This window comes from Danio rerio, chromosome 5 (assembly GCF_052040795.2).
Source record: "Danio rerio strain M-AB ecotype USA chromosome 5, GRCz13ab, whole genome shotgun sequence".
NCBI lineage: Eukaryota > Metazoa > Chordata > Actinopteri > Cypriniformes > Danionidae > Danio > Danio rerio.
In genome coordinates, this window is record NC_141025.1 from 13,178,160 (window position 1) to 13,197,500 (window position 19,341).

General features: G+C 36.4%; 1 protein-coding gene across 8 annotated transcripts in view; it reads right to left on the minus strand.

The window, feature by feature from the left end:
- ksr2 (kinase suppressor of ras 2) overlaps positions 1-19,341 on the minus strand; it is a 216,164-nt gene that overhangs the window by 62,560 nt on the left and 134,263 nt on the right. For 2 of the 8 annotated variants that reach the window (XR_015490503.1, NM_001423542.2), the window contains exons 7-11: positions 17,967-18,036; positions 13,589-13,672; positions 11,505-11,590; positions 8,192-8,209; positions 4,767-4,876 (exon numbers count right to left, since the gene is read on the minus strand). Coding sequence is in view for 6 of the 8 variants with exons in the window: in NM_001423542.2 (NP_001410471.1) it covers positions 4,767-4,876; positions 8,192-8,209; positions 11,505-11,590; positions 13,589-13,672; positions 17,967-18,036 (368 nt within the window). In the remaining 2 variants the exon portion in view is untranslated. Of the gene's footprint in view, positions 1-4,766; positions 4,877-8,179; positions 8,210-8,584; positions 8,588-10,526; positions 10,772-10,816; positions 11,591-13,588; positions 13,673-17,966; positions 18,037-19,341 lie in introns of those variants that run through there. The other 6 variants (XM_087252652.1, XM_087252650.1, XM_087252649.1 and 3 more) reach the window with 6 other exon arrangements.

Sequence of the window (19,341 nt, forward strand, 5' to 3'; positions counted from 1 at the left end):
GTGAGTAAACGATAACAGAATTTTCATTCTGAACTATACTTTTATGTGTCACTTTCTCTAATTTCAGTCCAAAAACGAAGTCAAAAACATTCACACATTAATATTTATATATGTCTCTGGATCAAAAAGAGGATATCCAGTTTTAGGATGTCAGTATTAAATGTATTAAACTGCCCCTTACCGATTTCTTTTTCTTTTCATGTTTGACACACTTTAATGTTTCAGATCATCAAACTTCACAATCAGACTTTGGAGTGGCCTAGTCAAGTTCCTAGTCAAGTTCTGACCAGGCATAAATTAATTTCTGAGTCAAAATTAACAACCGTAAACAGGCAGTTCATGCTTGGAAAAGCCTTCAGTGTGTCTGTGGGGCATCATGAATAGGCCAAAATTTCCTTCACAGCGATGTAACAGAGTCATTGAAAGTTATTGAAAATGCTTAATTGAAGTTCTTGGTGCTAAAGGTGGCCCAACCAGTTATTAGGTTTAGGGGGCAGACATTTTTCACACAGGGCTATGTAGCTTTATATTTAGTTTTTCCTTAATAATAAAAACCTTCATTTCAAAACTGCATAATGTGTTTACTTGTGTTATCCTTGACTAATATTTAAAGTTGTTTAATGATCAAACATGCAAAAAAAAAAAAAAACATCATTATACATTTTTCACATCATTATACAGTACATAAAAAACACTAAACACAAGTGATGTTTCTAAATTAATGTTTTTAGTTTGTTTAAATGTCAAAATATGGCTTCCAACATCATTCAGTGTAACAGATATGCTTGGTAAACGATCATAACAATTTTTTTTACAACCATCTAAGACAGGGGTGTGCAAACTCAGTCCTGGAGGGCCAGTGTCCTGCATAGTTTAGCTTTAACTTCCTTCAACACACCTGCCAGGAAGTTTCTAGTATACCTAGAGAGAGCTTGATTAGCTGGTTCAGGTGTGTTTAATTGAGGTTAGAACTAAAATATGCAGGACACCGGCCCTCCAGGACTTAGTTTGGACACCCCTGATCTAAGAATATAAGCTATCACAGCTAATCATATTAGATTTAAAATGACTAAAATATAGTGTCAAAGTATAAAAATATAAAATGAAAAGGTTGCAGGAAACATCAATGCCAATAATTGCACTTTTAAGTAGCATAACAGCCCTTTTTTTAATGACCAGTTACTTTTAACCAACTAGTCCCAAGAGGACTTTAAGTGGCTGAATGAAGTCACTTTAGTTCACACGGACATTTTAGCAGCATTTATGCCAAACAGAGAGAGAGAGAGAGAGACAGTACGTGTTCATGCATTGAAAAATGATGCACAACAGAACAGAACAGAACTGAACACGCGCATCTTCAGACACACTTGACATGTTGTTTTAAAAATGTTGCACTAATCACACCATGCCTTCATTCTAATAAATATAAAAAATTAAAGAAGATTGTTTGATCTTTGTCTGAAAAAAACTGATTTGCATGGCAAGATAAAAGTAAACAAGTAGAGCTAAAAAGGTACAGGAAGGTTGTTTGGTCTTGTTCTGCAAAAAAAAAATTATTACAAAGAGGTCATGAACTGCCTGTTTATTGATTTTGTACTGTTTTCCGTGCTCCACTTATACTGTTAATAAGCTTTTTATATGAAAAGCATACTTTAGAAGTAATCATTTCTATCCTGTTGTGACCCCCCTCACATGTTAACCCCATCTGAGTATGATTGGCTAATTGTTTGCGTATTTAAATATATTCAATGCTTCACTTCTAAGATTATGGGCTTGATTTTAACATAGGCGCAAAGCATTGAGGGTGTGTCCGAATCCACTTTTGCTATTTTAAGGACGGAAAAATACGCTTTGCGCATGGTCTACCAGGGTTGACCTTATTCTCTTAGGGCGTACTCACACTATGCTATCCTAATGGTGCCCAGGCCTGTTTCCCGGATTGTTTGAGAAGTGTGAGTGCTCTGAATCGGGCTCGGGCACATTTTGTTTATCTAACTGGATATATTTGGGGTGTGCTTCCCTAAAGCATTGTTAGCAACCTCTGCCTGGTCATTTTGTTTTCCTATTAATTGCAACCGTAGTTGCTTTGGTTGGTAATTTTGACTCAGAAATTCATTTGTGCCACACATTTCTTGTCAGTTTTGACTTAGCAATTCATTTGTGCCGTTCACTACTCCAAAGAGGGAATTATCAGTAAAGTAACTTAAGGTTTGATCTGTTCATTAAACAAATCTATTGTATAACATGCCAGTTGTTTTGGCTACCTCATAAAAAGTGTGTTTGGATTCGTTTTGAAGCTTGGAATCTCATTCATTTGTCTTACATAGTATTTCATTCATTTATTCAATTTCCTTCAGCTTAGTTACTGATTATCAGGGGCCACCACAGTGGAATGAACCGCCAACTATCCTGGCATATGTTTTATGCCCTTCCAGCTGCAACTCAGTACTGGGAAACACCCATACACTTGCTTTTAACAAACAAACTCACTACGGGCAATTTATGAGTTCTATCTCTTTTAACAAACAACAACAATCCATTTCTCAATGTATGTGTTTCAATATGCTTTAATGTGGTATAGCAGCTAAACTGTATTTTTATATTATCTTAATTTTCTATTTATTATTAATATTATTAATTTTTTTTTCATAAGGCATGTGTTGCGGACCTCTTGGCCAGGTCACCCTTGTAAATGAGATCTTGATCTCAATGTTTTTTTTTTTTATCTGGTTAAATAAGGAAACATATATATATATAATTTTGTTAATTCAAATTCACCTATAGTGCACATCTTTGGACTGTGGGGGAAACCAGAGCACACAGAGAAAACCTATGCGACATAATATTTCAAAGGATTTAAAAATATTTATATTAAGTTACTAAACCTAAGTAATATGTGACGCTGAACCACAATAGAAATAGTGGCAATAATAAAAATAAATAAATAAATAGGTCAACTATTCGAATGAGTCAAAATTTTATTTTCATTTTATGCCAAAAATCATTGGAATATTAAGTAATGATCATGTTCCATGCAGATATTGAGTAAATTCCCAACGGTAAATATATTCAAACTGCATTCTTGATTACAATTTTTTTTGATAAGTTGCTTAATTTGCAATGGATTGCTAAGTTGCTTCATTTGGGCAATTTTAACAGGGTTTTTATTTAAAACCTCAGATTTCAATTTTTCTTTTCAGCCAAATATTGTCCAATCTTAATAACAAACCACACATCATTAGAAAGCTTAATATTTTTAAAAAGTTATTTTCTTTCGGCTTAGTCCCTTTTTTACCAGGGGTTGCCACAGCGGAACGAACTGCCACCATATGTTTTACACAGTGGATGCCCTTTCAGCTGCAATTCATAACTGGGAAACACCCATACACACTCACACACACTCATACACTATACGACCAATTCAGTTATTTAATTCAGCTAAAGCGCATGTCTTTGGACTGTGGGGAAATCCGGAGCACTCGGAAACCCACGCCAACATGGGGAGAACATGCAAACTCCACACAGAACTGCACACTGGTCCAGCCAGAACTCGAACCAGCGACCTTGTTGCTGTGAGGCTACAATGCTAACCACTAAGCCACTGTGCCCTTTTTTATACGTATTTTTATATTCAGCTTTTAGACAATGCATCAATTTCCCCCCCAGAAAACGGCATTTGTGATAGTTTTGTGGTCCAATTTCTGGTCACAAACACATTTCTAATTTCTTGTCAAAACATGTTGCATGTTGGTCACAATGTCACGATCACCAGCGATCTAACAACCGAAGATTGCTGGTAAAAACTCACAAACACATGAACTACAAATTTGCCATGTTATGGACTACATATTCAGTCATGCAACAAACACACCTGCTCCAAGTCACCAGTGATTGCAAACACTCACACAGCTGAAGCTGCTCACAGATTGATTACTTGGACTATAAGAACAGCACAAACACACACAATGTTGCTGAGTCTTATTTACTGTATAGTGACATTACAATGCGGTTTCCTTTGTCTTGCTTCGTCGTCTACTTCACTGTTACACACAACAGTCACAATCTCATACAACAACGGCCAAATCTCGTATTGATTTTAAGACATTGATTTTAACATATAAAGCAGTTCATGGTTCTGATCCGGGTTACATTTGTGACTTGATATCTATTTCCTTTCCCTCTCACTGTCGATCCTCTGCCTTGGGTCCTACACTGTTTCAGCCTCGTTGTAAACTCAGCACCATGGGAGGTAAGGCATTCTCTTACCGTGCACCAAAACTTTGGAATGATCTTCCCACAAACATTAGGAATGCTGGTTTTAAGAAGCTATTTAAAACTCATCTTTTTAGGACTGTTTTTTATTTGTGATATCTCTTTTATTCTTAGTGTGTTTTTACTGTATTCTTTATTGTTTTACTGTGCTTTGCTGTTTTTACTGTCTTGTAAGCACTCTGGGTATTAAAAAAGTGCAGTATAAATAAAATGTATTATTATTATTATTATTATTATTATGTGTTTTGCAGTCTGTAGTTGAATCCATTTTAAAAGTAACCTTCCCAGCCCTGCGTGTTTTCCAATAAACAAACAAGGTGTGCGCCAAAAAAAAGAGAGAGAAATGTTGTTTGGATTTTGCATGCATGCCAAGTTATTTCCATAAAAAGCAAAAGCACACAGGAAGGACCTGCAGCACCACAATCTACCCGATTGTAATAATGTTGACAGTGTAACCGGGCTGAGGTGTGTTTGCTCTGTGTAACTCATCTTACCTTGTTGATTTTGTTGGTCTTGGGGAGCGTCTGGCTGATGTGCAGGTCTGAGTACCTGAGGGGGTTGTTGATGTCACACGGCACCGACTCGGTCCTGACCAGCTGACGGGCTGAGAGAGAAACAGCAGAGTATCCACGGTAACGGGAGCCAGTTGTCACGGAAACAGGACAACTCAGAAAAGTCTTGTCACATTTTAATGGAGGAGCCACTAAACCATGTATTATGTACAGTATATGTGAGAAGTAGCACATGTATGACATGTATGGAAATTCAACAGCGGGGCATATCAAATATAGTTTTTTTTTAACTTTTTCCAGCATAAAAAACTACACACACACACACACACACACATATATATATATATATATATATATATATATATATATATATATATATATATCAGTTCATATATAGATCAGTTACAGTTTGAAAGCTAGATTGTAGTAATTAGGTGTGTAATATACATTGTTATACTGAGATACCACAGTATAAATTAGGGATGCACAATATTTTGGCAGCTATATTGTTAATGGCCAATAAATGCTATTTTTAAAATTATCGTTATTGGACCGATGTCTAAATAAGGCCGATATCTTTAAGCCGACAAATTACGTAAATGTACAGAACTGTCTGCCTCGCGCATGCACATTGTTTATTCCATCAAGTATTCCTGGGCGCTAATAACTTGATAGAGTGTCATTGTGTATTTTGGTTTAAATCACCTCAAGAAAAACATTACTTGTGTAAACATAATAGCAGCGATGCACACGCGCTAAACAACTTGTTGGGTTGTTTGTAATTTAATAGACCAATTACCAACCTACGTCACACATGACGTCACACGGGTCCCCAGTTGCAAAAAACAGACAGGCTACAATGGGAAAGATGTCATGTTTTGCGGTAGGATGCCGAATTCGAGTCCAAAAATGGAAAACTTAACTTTTACCATACACCACACACTGCTTTAATACCGACTGCAGACGTCTTTGGCTAAATGGGAGCTAAATAAAGTGAGGAGCTAATTAGAAATGCTGGACTCATGTCATATCAGGTCAGTTCACGCTATGCTGAATCAGACACATCACTCGTTTTTGATTGCAGAAATGATTTTAGCAAAAACAGTTACATGTGGTTAATTAAACTGCTGACACTGAATGCTAATAACGAAACGTGAAAGTTATGTTTATTAAGGTAATTGGTTTTATATTCACACATTCATTCAGTGACAACTTGTGACAAACTCCCTATATTGTTTACCACGGCACTTTGAATATTCGGTCTGAAATAACCTGCAAGTGTGACTTGAAAACAACATTAACACTGTTTATTTGACTGTGAACATGTTGTACTTTGATAGTCATTGGCTGTTGCTAATATGATTTCGCTATTAAGAGTTTTCAAATAATACTTTAATGAAATTATATTATTAAGGAGAAAGTCTGAATGTGCAAATATAAAACCAACTTTACCTCTATGTGTAGGTTCACATACCCTGCCGTACAGGTGAAGTTCACTGTCAGAATGCAGTCGTTTTGCGTGTTGGTGATTAATTACCCAGGCCTTGTAGAACGTTAGCTCCGTCTTGTTTCCTTGTCTTTGGCTAGGCGGAATCTCTGTGTTTAGCTCTTGAATCTGGTCATCATGGAGCAATATTTATTGCACATGACCTCAAAGAACAACATTGTTGGCATTCAAAGACTTGTAGATCTTTAACTTCTCTCTTGTAAAATCACTCGGAGCTTCATTGAGATTGTATATTTTGAGCTGGATGCTCGGTCACTTCGTCTTATCCAATATTCATTGGCAGGGTGCTATCGCAAATGGAGCTGTCAGATGAACGCCGCTCGCTTTAACGTTAATTTTGCTCTATCACTGTGCTTGTCACTGGGTGACAAGCTGTTATAATATGCTGTAAGCATTATGTAAATAATATATATAATATGTAAGTAATATATCTTATTTCTAAGTCAAAAACAAACTCTGCACTGCATCTGATGTCATTCCCTCACTGTAAAAGCTAGCGCTCCCGATTGCTTTCTGCCACCTTCCTGCGCGCACATCCTGAATGTTTACAAACATGGTAATTGGTCTATATGAATATTTGTTCTTATCAACGCATTGCTTGCCATGTGTTGTTGATGTAAGATTGTGTTCAGTTCGATTGGCATATTTATAATGATTATTACGAGTGCTTGTGATGGCTATTGCCACACACACACACACACACACACACACACACACACACACACACACACACACACATACATACTGACTAGTGAACCATCAGAGCCTTCATAGCATCAGGGGAGAGGTTTTCCAGTCATTGAATTCAGCATAGGGGTTTTTAACTCACCGCCACATTTTGTATTTATATTATGCGCTGTGTTTGTATAATGGAGGCAGCTGGCCTCCGTTACATTTGTCTTAAAGTCATCTGTGCTCAATGCTCAGGTGCTGTATCAAAATCTGACTCCGAGGACAAATCAGGCTCCATCACACAGCGCCTTCAGTTAGTTTCAAACTCCCAGCGGTTTATCATAAACCTTTCATCGATAAGTTTTCTCGAAATTGACAGCAAGAACAGCTTGTCTGATTGACAAGCAGCACCTATATGTAAACGTTTTTTGTATGATGCAATTTCCTAAGTAATGCAATCTGTATTTAGCTTTTCGCTTGTAGGGTGGCTTGTAACTGCAAAAACACCCCTTAAAACACCTTTTTGGAAATTAAATATTTCTACATAAGTACAGAGTGTTAAGTGTTGACTAAAACATATGCTGGATAAGTTGGCTGTTCATTCAGCTGTGGTGACCCCTGCTTAATAAAGGGACTAAGCTAAAAAGAAAATGAATGAATGAATATTGCTGCTTTTAACTAGTATTTGATCAGATAAATGTAGACTCTTATCTTAAGAGCATCTTTTAGACCCATGCTTTCATTTCTGCAGTGCAAAAATGCTTCAGTCAGCATGCAACTTAAATAAATAAGAATCTTATATTTAATGAAGTCATTTTTCTCTGGCTTAATCATTTATTTATCAAGGATTGCCACAGTAGAATGATCCACCAACTATTCCAGCATATGTTTTCCACAGCGGATGCCCTTCCAGCTGCAACTCAGAACTGGGAAACACCCATACACTTTCACATTCACACACACACACACTCATACACTACGACCAATTTTGTTTACCCAATTCACCTGTACTGCATGTCTTTGGACTGTGGGGGAAACCCACGGGGAGAACATGCGAACTTGGGACTCGAACCAGCAACCTTCTTGCTGTGAGGCTACAGTGCTAACCACTGAATCACCGTTCCACCCCAAAAATGCTTATACAATATTAGAATCCTCCCCAAATACAAAATGTAAGGTATAAAACAGAAAATAATGTGTTTAAGGAGCAACAAACCTTCTTCCTTACCTTGCGATGTTACTTGATCTGCGACATCACAAATGAGGTTAACATAAAGCAGTGAAAACAGAGAAAAAGAGAAAGCGAAACTAAGACTGAAGGAGATCCATAATGCTTGACAGAAAACAAGACAAATCATTTAGCACATTAACACAAAAGGTATGAGAAGCTATAACAATGCCAGTCTTTTAAATTGTTGCCACAATTATTCCCATTACATGCATTCATGCATTCATGCATTCGTAAACCAATTTTCAAAATGCAGTGTGTTTTAAAAACGATAACGTCAGTTATTAAATACATTAAATTGAATATAATGGCATTTCAAAGCTGAAAACTATAAAACACTGCAGTTTCTAAAATTAGATTTGAGTCATATTTAATGGTGTCATGATCACCAGCGATCTTGCATTTGCAGATCGCTGAAGAACTACAAATCTGCCACTTTAATGAACTACAGATCCCATCATGCACTTCACTCACACACCTTGCCCAGGTTCCCCCTGATTGCAAACACACACAGCTGAAGTTGTTCATGACTTACACTAACCAAGCCTTTCTGCGACCAAAATCATCTGCTACTCAGTAGGAACTGCATTTAAATTTAAATGTACTACTCGCCCGTTAGAAAAGTATGTTCTAAACAGTATGAATGTCAGTAGTATGAATGGAACTCAGACGTACTACATCTACCATTTTGTCATCATGACATGACCTACCCACATCAGTTGCGTCGCTTCACTCCCATTCATGAGTTCTCTCGTGGTGCATCATGGGATAACGTAGCATCCATTCGATGCAAACTTCAGAATCTCGCCGGAAGTAGTAGGTCATCCGGGTACTTCTCACATACTGTTTTTACGTGGCTCGCATACTGTTTTTAGTGTACTATATAGTATGGAAGTATGAAATTTCGGACGCAGCTAATGTGTAAGGATGGCTGAAGTAAAACTGACACAGTGTTGACATCCTGAAGCACAAGCGTTTGGAAACAATGCACCGAAGCACGATGCAAAACACTCAGGGGTGCGTTTCTGAAAACCAGTGTTGGCCAACTAAGGTTGCACGTTTTGTCGTTACAAACATAGTTTGTTGATTTGCCGTTTCCCAAATCCATCATTCCAACAAGCATTCACAAACTACACCTGTAGAGCTGTAGTTAGAAGCATAGTTCCTGGTTGTGTTCTATTCCCGGTTATCCCCCCTATGCCCTATTCCTTTTGAACGCTTCAAAATTTTAACTTGGAACTATTTAAAAAAAGCATTACGGTATTCTCTTTTAGGTGTAGTTTGCTTTCAAATGTTTATTTACAGTTGTTTAAGCGTTCTTCATCTTTGCAATTGCGTTCCCTTAACAGTGCACTTTGAACACAGCCGTGGCTCATAACGAAGCTATACTGTAGTTGACCTATTATTTAAAAGTGGAATATATGTTACGTGTCCAAAGCTTGTGAAAACAAAAATATATCAGACATCCCAAGTTGAGAAAAGTCATTTCCAAGGTGAATGTAGATGATTCACGGGAGTTTGCCTGAGCACAAGGGGAGCATGCGCGTCGTATGTGAGAGGGGCGAGTGTGCAATGTGTGTGATGAGCGGGGGATGGGAAGGGGTTGATTTCAGGGAGATTATCATTTGTTTGCAGGCATCCAGGAGTCTCCAGCATATGCAGAGAGACTTCCAGATGCCTGAAAACAAAAGATCAAAAAGATGACAACTGAAAATCATCTTCCTCTTCCCCGCTCATCACATATGTTGCGGGAGACTTGCTATGTCTGATATATTAACGTTAACGGATTTGATTTTTGGTAGGTGATTAATAAAGAAAAATGTAGCCAAAAATGTGTCAAATCGTAAAAGTAGACTTTACAATAAATAAAATCAAGTAAAAATAAATAAACAATAATAATAACAATAAAAAAGATAAATAATAATAAAATAATAATTATTATCATTATTCCCATTATTGGGTTGCAGCTGGAAGGGCATCCATTGGGTAAAACATATGCTGGATAAGTTGGTGGTTTATTCTGCTGTGGCGACCCCAGATTAATAAAGGGACTAAGCCGAAAAGAAAATGATGATGATTATTATTATTATTATTATTTAGGATTTCTTTAACTTCTTAATAAATGGTACTGTAAATTACAACCATTAACAATTTATATGATTTATATATGAGATTAAAATACGTGTTAGCTAGTTTAAGTTTTAAAATAGAATATGGATAATTTGCAATAATATTTGTAAAGAAAACATTGGCCCTATATGTGCTGTTTACATGTATTTTAATTAATATGTAAAATGAGTGCATGTTTTTAAGAAAATTTATATTGTTTTTTTTTAGTATGTGTCTTTATAAACATTTGCACAAATAATTATGGGGTTTTCCCCAAAGTAGTTGTTACTCCACTTTGTTCACAGCATCATTATGGGTGCTTTATGTTATAATTAACATGGTTCAAACTTTGATTTGCGGCAAAGCAACTACGGTTTTGGGAAACACTTGTCACTACGTCGATCTTTTCCTAAACGATGCATTACTATGATAGTTCAGCCATGAGTTATGTAGTTATTTCGGAAACGCACTCTAGGTCAAGTGATTAAAGTGTTTCAAAACACCAGGTCATCTGACTAAAGCGGTGCTAAACATCAGTCATTTGAGAAGCATTTCAAGAGTTCAAATCCTGACTTGTACAAATACTCTAAAATTATGACTTGATGTATTGTAAATATTGTTACATTTTTATCACAAAAACAAGACATATTCATTTACAAAGTGTTCATTCAGATGTCAGACCAATGTTAAAAAAACACATTATAAGAACAAAGCATCTAAAAAATAACATATATAGTTTCATCAGCCTTGATTCGAACCTATTAGTATTGCATGATAGTCAGGAGCCTTCACCGTTTCACTATATCACTTGTAACCTCAACTCTACAATCGGAAGTTTAATACCCAAGTTTGCTTAACTGTTTCTTTGCTGAAGCTTCCAGAGTAACACATAAAAATGACCACTAGGTGTCGCTGTAAAGACGGGTTTCAAAATACATCGAAGCTTCAACACATTTGCTTCAACTGTTTCATGAAGCCTCGCTTTGCCCACCACTACTAATGTGTGTGTGTTTGCAATCAGGGGGAATCTGGGCCAGGTGTGTGAGTGAAGTGCAAGATGGGACCTGTAGTTCATTAAAGTGGTAGTTCTCCAGCAATCTGCAAATGCTAAACCGCTGGTGATCATGACAAATGGCCTGCCTTGTGTGAAACATTAAGCATTTATTGACTGAAAAAAGCAAAGAAAAGATAAAAGTTTCAATACCTCTGAATGGTTCCCTACCTCCTCTATGGTATATGAGTAAATGACAGGGAGGCGCTTCTTTGGTGCATTTGTTGTGGCACTTCAATCTGACGAACAAAAAGCAAGCATGACAGAAATGTTTATTCGTTTGCTCTCGTAAAAGAGAAATCAATGAATATTCAAAAACAAGCAGCTTAAATATGCAGCCATTATTTTGAGGGTGTCAAAAGCCAGCAAGTATCTTAGTAACAAGATGCCACAGTCAAGGGTGGTAGAGTGGAAACTATTAGGCAGGTAATTTATTCAAATAATCTTTTAATGATAATGATAATTATGCTCAATTTGAATGTTCAGACGCTACTGCGGGCACAAAGTGTCTAGTGCTGAATCCTAAAGAGGCTGTGATACAAACTAAATCCTCAATAAGCGTATTATTAAGCTAAAATGCTGGTCATTTTCATTTTCATTTTCGGTATGATCATAAAAAACTGTTTAAGACTCAACAATAGGTATTGAGATTATATATATAATATATTATTACGTTATACAATAAGTTGCCTAATTACCCTAATCTGCCTAGTTAACCTAATTAACCTAGTTAAGCCTTTTAAATGTCACTTTAAACTGTATAGAAGTGTCTTGAAAACCATCTAGTAAAATATTATTTACTGTCATCATGGCAAAGATAAAATAAATCAGTGATTAGTTGATGTGATGAGTTATTGAAAAAATCTTCTCTCCATTAAACAGAAATTGGGGGGCTAACATCTGACATTTATAGTCTAAATGCTGAGTTAAGATTCAGTGTGTGCACTGAAAATAATGCTTTTCTTAATTAGATTTTTTGTGCAAATATAAAAAAATAAATTACTAAATCAAAAAAGAATTTTATAGACAAGCTAAAAATACAATATAATATTATTTAAACAAATAAAATGCCAAATTAAGTGAGTTTTTTTTTTCTTAGTTAAATACTGTGTAATTTACAAAAATTGTTAACAGTGTATAATTGTGCATAATGACAAAAAAAGTCAATATTATGGCTTACTTGCAACACTTAATTACAGTATGTCAACCTGTTGGGTTTTTGACTTTCTGAATGTGGTACATTCAAAAAAATATTTTGCTGCATGTTCGAACTACTTATCTAAAATGAGCTGATTCAACACAACTCTTGAGTTTTTGGGGGACCACTTAATTTTTTAGCTGCAATCCACTTAAATTTGAAAGCAAGCTTAATCAATTTGTGTTGGGACAACATAAATTGTGTGGAGCGCAGCATTTCTATAAAGTGCATTTAATGTCAAAATTATTAATTGTATCATAATACAATAATGTAATATTATGGTATAAAAATCCAGATAATAACATAGCATCTAAATTATGACTAAAAGCCAAAAATGTTCAGAAATTCTGGCTTATATAAAAAACAATTGTAAATTGTTTAATAACATAATCATTATAATTATAATTAGCACATAACAAAAATGGAATAAAAATATTAATTTATAAATATATATATATATATATATATATATATATATATATATATATATATATATATATATATATATACATATACACATATACATATATAGGATAGAATAAAAGCAGTTTTTATCTTTTTGCAACCATTTTAAGGTCAAAATTATTAGCCCCCTTTAAGCTATATATTTTTTCAGTAGACTACAGAACAAACCATTGCTATACAATAACTTGCCTAATTATCCTAACCTGCCTAGTTAACCTAATTAACCTAGTTAAGCCTTTAAATGTCACTTTAAGCTGTATAGAAGTGTCAAAGAATATCTAGTCAAATATTATTTACTGTCATCATGGCAAAGATCAAATAAATTAGTTATTAGAGATGAGTTATTAAAACTATTATGTTTAGAAATGTGTTGAAAAACATCTGCTCTTTGTTAAACAGACATAAAAGCATAAAACACAAAACATAATTCTGCCTTCAACTGTGTATTGATTGTAATTATGAGGTGAAAAAATTCTAAATTATTATGTTCTATTATTATTTTAGTTTTGAAATTTTTAATCTCAAAATTTAAACTTAAAATTTTGTTTAATTGTTTGTTGTCATTAACACTTACTTGCAGTTTTTGCATTTTAATCCGAACAGCATTCCTTTCCCGCACACGATACATGTCTGCGACATCCAATACTTTGTAGAAAACCTGCAAAATCAAAGATAAGAGTCGTCATTCACTACCGAGCCCTTTTTGACATACTTTCCCCAGAAAAAAAATCAAATTTCATCCATTTTTAAAATGCATGAGGCCATATGGGTTTGTTTTGCTTCGCTGTCAAACTATTAGCAGATGGTTGTGACCTTTTGACGAGCACTCCTAAACTCTTCAGATGAAAGAGCGAATGTGTCACATTTGCCAAATAACCTTTTCAGCGGCGGACAGATATGTGCGAGCGTATGCCCAAAGTAATTCTCAATTCACAGTCATTTGATGGTAATCGAGTATCTCTCAGAATCTCCTTTGCGCTCAACACTTGACAAATACACGAGAGGACAAAGGCCGCACGGATGCATTGCCGATTGTTCATCAGAACGCCACGCAAGGTGCACTCTTTTTTTTCCACCTCCATCTATTTCTGTTTACCTTTTTTCGCCCGTTCTCCACAATGAAAGGGCCATTCAGATCCGCGGCAATAGAGTTCCTGTGAAGGGTCGCTGTGCATTTGCCAATCTATTTCTCTGATCTGAACAGAAGCTGACGGCTAATAGAATATGACTAATGGGCTCTGACAGTGTCAAAGTGTCTTCATTAGATTGAAGCCATGCCGTCTCATAAAAGTAGAGGCTGGTTTTGGTTACGCAGCTCACATCAGCCGTGGCCATCTCGGTTTTAGAGAGCGCTTCCATTTATTTTCATGCCTGCGTTTTGAGACTGTGGCAGATGTCCATCTGTTATGACAAGCAGACATTGATGTACACAGCCAAAGTACCGGCAAGAGCAAGAAATTTAAATATTGAGAACTCATATGTCGAGGAAGAGGCAACACGGAGGCTCAGTGGTTAGCACTGTCGCCTCATAGTAAGAAGGTATGTTCACTACCGGCTCAGCATGTTCTCCACGTGTTGGCGTGGGTTTCCTTTGGGTGCTCCGCCCAACAGTTCAAAGACATGCACTACTATAGATGAATTGGGTAAACTAAATTGGCCGTAGTGTATGAGTGTGTGTGTGAATGCGAGAGTGTATGGGTGTTTATCAGTACTGTTTTGCAGCTGTAAAGGCATCTGTTGCGTAAAACATATGCTGGAATAGTTAACAGTTTATTCCGCTGTGGCGACCCCTGATAAATCAGAGACTAAGCCACAGGAAAATTAATGAACTATTGAATTAATGAATGAATTAATGAATGAATACAATGAACGAAGTAACGTTGAGAAAGTTGTTGAGGCTTTTATTTTAGTGTAGGGGGCGGGGCTATCTTTTTGCACATAATTCCATTGTAGTAAACTAATAGTAAGAGGGGCGTGGTTAAAAATACTGTCAATCAAACTGACGTCATCAGAGAAGGACCGTCTTTCCAAACGTGAAAGCAAATCGTCAGTCTGTGATTAAAGATTATTAAAACAAACCTGCATTTCAGTTGATTAAATTGCATGGATTGATTGTTCCCCTAAAGAAAGAAGAATGAAGAATGTGCGCTAGCAAAATAAATTTTGATTTCACCTGAACTTTAATGAATGGGATAAATTGCAACACTTATTATAGTGGAATAAGCCCTGCCTTCTTAAAAAAGACAAGCCAATCAACAGTTGGTAAAGGAATGGGTTGTATACAGGCTATTTGAATTAAATATAATATTATTGTATAATAAGACTTGGGTGCAATCTAAGGGGGAGCAAGGGGGTGCTCGGCTCCCCTAAATAAATAAATCTGAAAACATGAATTGTGAAATTTTAAGGGGTCTCAAAAAATATTGACAATGTGTTATTTTGAAGAGCAGTTTCATGCACTTGATCATCAATGATCATCAAGTGCAAAAATATCATTCATTCATGCATGCATGACGGCGGTTTACACCTCACTTATAATAAAAAAGATAACTCCACATGCTATTCTTGTCATGAGCATCAAGGTGTGGGGGCGCTGAGGAGCAAAGTCTATTCATGTCAAAGCCTGACAGCCAGATGCTTTCATATGGATGTTGAAACTGCTTATTCATTTTCCAAACACAAATGATGTGAACTTGTGTTTCGTTTTATTTGCTTCATACAGTAGGCCAATAGGATGTTGTTGTTTTAAACACAGTGACATTGCTGTAAACATGTATGACAATTAAGCTGAAAGCAGGGACAAAAAGCATCCACTTTCAACTGTGTTTCTTTCATTTTCAAATTCACGATAGTGTTTTACACGCTCCTCACGTGAAAAATTTAACTACATGCCGCAACGGCGCAAAGCTCTGTGATTGATTGGCTTGGTACCGGTGACGAGTGTGGGTGGTGCTGAGAGCCGCGAGAATGACGGAGCGAGTGTTTGCAAGTGTCGAGTCCCCTGAAGGAGCTTCAGATGGATACTTTTGTTTTGTGTTTACCTTATGATTAATGTCGTTGATGGTTCCCGACTCTGAATGAGCAAGTTTTAGCTACTTGTAGCATTCAGAAAAAACAAAATACATATGAAGAAACTTGACACAGAGGAACATAAAATTCTCAGTGCCAGCCAGCGTTTCGGAAGTGTTATTGCAGAGCAACACAAACAGAACGCAGAACTATAAATGCAAAACTATGCACAAGGCATGCGCCGTGGGTCACGCCGATCACTCGGCACAGAAGTAAAAATCAGCAAGAGGTGAGCCACAGTGAGGACTAAACAAGTGCGCTTGACACAGTAGTATAAATCAGCCTTTAGACCTAAATCATGGGCGAGAATTCTTACAGTATCTTCATGAATCATTATCCCTCCTTTCTGCTTTATAGCCATGCTTAGTCAAAACAAAATCATCATCACATTTTATAAACTTTAGTTTTGTCGACTTGCAAAACTCACTGTATGCCGACATCTCTACATAAAAGGCTGTTACTAAATTTTCAAAGCGCATAAGCTGCACAAATTTAATCAGTATGCATGTAAACAACCGAGATTCACACCGGGAGCAGGAGTAGTGCACCAGAGAGAAACGCATAGAGATTAACGACAAATGTAAATGGCCCCTAACGTCTTTATTTTGGGTTTACCACTCTGAATTAATACATTTGCATAAAGTAAATTATATCTCAAAGCTTTTAATATGGCACAGCTGATTTTTACTGGAGCACGTTTTTTTTTTTTTTTTTTTTTTTTTTTTTTTGGGCACCGTCTTCCTGTGCCGCCCTCAGCAAGATGTCGCCCGGGGAGGTTGCCCCTAATGCCCATGTCTAAATCCGCCACTGGCTATAAGTAAACTCTAAGAAAAGATATTTAACTTAAACATTGACTTAATTCAGGGTTTTTCAAAGTCTAAGACAGTGGGCCTCCCTTTTGACACAACTTATCCATTGGCGCCCCCCTCCTTCCAAACACGCATACACACACGCGCGCACACACACACACACACAAAAAATTCTGGAGGTTTTCCTGCTACCTCATCATGCTTGGTTTCAAGGTGTCGCCGAAGTTTAGCGGGTCTTATGATGTCATTAGCCAAAATATCTTGACAAACCACACATAAAGGTCATGGTTCATCAGCTGGTCCTGTCCACGTAAATCCTAAACTCAAATACTGATCATCATATCGTCGTTTTTTGGGTTTAAGCCCTGAACTTGAAGGCTTTGAATCGGGGGGTCTCAGAAACCGATCCATTGTATTAGCAGGCATATACCTGTATTGGCGGGTTTTCCAAACAGAAGCGAATTCACAGCTATGGCCTTCTGGGTAAAAAAAGTTTTTTCTTATTTTTGACATATTATTTTTTTTAGCTTTGTTTAATTAAAACATTTAAAAATACTAAAAAATACATATAATAATTAAACTTAATAATTATATTTTTATTATATAATATTTTTTCCAGTGCCTCCCCTGACATGCCCCCCAGGGAAAGCGCGCCTCACACTTTGAAAACCCCTGACTTAATTGAACCACTTTAAATCATCATATGAGCCACAATTATTGATCTTTAATATTTTAGGAAGGTTTCTACACAAACAAAAATCGCAAACAACTACACAGAGTGAACAGACTTTCCTTAAAAGTGACAGAAAATCTTTTTATTTTTTTTATTCTTGGTGTCTTTTAAAGGCTAAGCTTCACTGAGCTCTCATTACAACCCTTATGTCTCTCCATCACAATAGCATGGTGTATCGTGGTGTAAGCACAAGTGCGGGCTCTTTATTTAACTTGGGATTGGTGGTAATCGAGTCTTCAGATGTGAGCGGGCATGGCTGGTGCTGCACGAGCACAAGAGTTAATTGGCTTGACATTTTGTAAGTGCTACCTGACACTCACAGTGCATGCAGAAGAGCGTACCTGTGTTTAATGGAGTTGCCCAGGTCTCTGCGAGGTATCTGAGGGGACCATCGAGGAACGGACAGAGTATCTGAAACACACACAGCAAAACAAGATTAATGCTTGCAAACAGAATACCAGGCTTCGGGACACTGATGTGATCCAAGAAAAACAAAACTGATATCGATTTATTGATATTCATACATATAATTTATTGGTTGGTAATTGGTTAATTTATTGATTGATTGATTGATTGATTGATTGATTGATTGATTGATTAGTTAAATTATTATCAAATGACTGACTGTTTAACTGGATGGCTGACTGGCAACCCCCTCTATTAATCTGGGGTTGCACAGCGGAATGAACAGCCAACTTATCTAGCATATGTTTACCACTGCGGATGCCCTTCCAGCTGCAACCCATCACTGGGAAACATCCATACACACTCATTCACACACATACAGTATGGACAATTTAGCTTAACCAATGTACCACCTGTACCACACGTCTTTGGGCTGTGGGGGAAACCGGAACAACCGGAGGAAACCCACACCAACACAGGGAGAACATGCAAACTCCACACGGAAACGCCAACTGACTCAGCCAAGGCTCGAACCAGCGACCTTCTTGCTGTGAAGCGATTGTGCTCCCCACTGCCCTCAGCTTGGTAGAATGAGTATCAAATGGAATGATTAGTTGGTTGGATGATTGATTGATTGATTCATTGATTGATTGATTGATTGATTGATTGATTGATTGATTGATTGATTGATTGATTGATTGATTGAATGCTTTAAATGATGTTTGATTAGCTGGTTAACACTTATTGTATGATTGATTGGTTGCTTTGATTAATTGATTGATTGATCAATTAGTTAATTTATTGACTGACTGACTGGCTGACTGGCTTTCTGATCGAATAATTGATCAACTAATTAAAAGAGTTGTTGATTAAATTGTTAATTGGTTGGTTGGTTGGTTAAATGCATTGCTTGACTGCTTTGTTGAACAATTATGAAATTCAATGATTGCTTGATTAATTGGTTGGTTGTTTAATTGTTTGGTGTGTTAGTTAATTGATTGATCATCTGGTTAAATTATTAACTGTGCTTTGATTGATTGATTGATTGATTGATTGATTGATTGATTGATTGATTGATTGATTGATTGATTGATTGATTGATTGATATAATTAATAAATAAAAAATGTATTATCATTACACTAATCTTCACAAGGCTGTGGTCAGAATGTTTTTACTTCAAATTTATCAAGTAATACTTTTCTTATATCTTATCTTGTTATGTATCCTGTTCACTAAAAGTCTCTATTTCAAAATTCTGGACTTAGGAATGTTCTACTTATGAAGGAATCATAAAAACTGCATAAAATGTT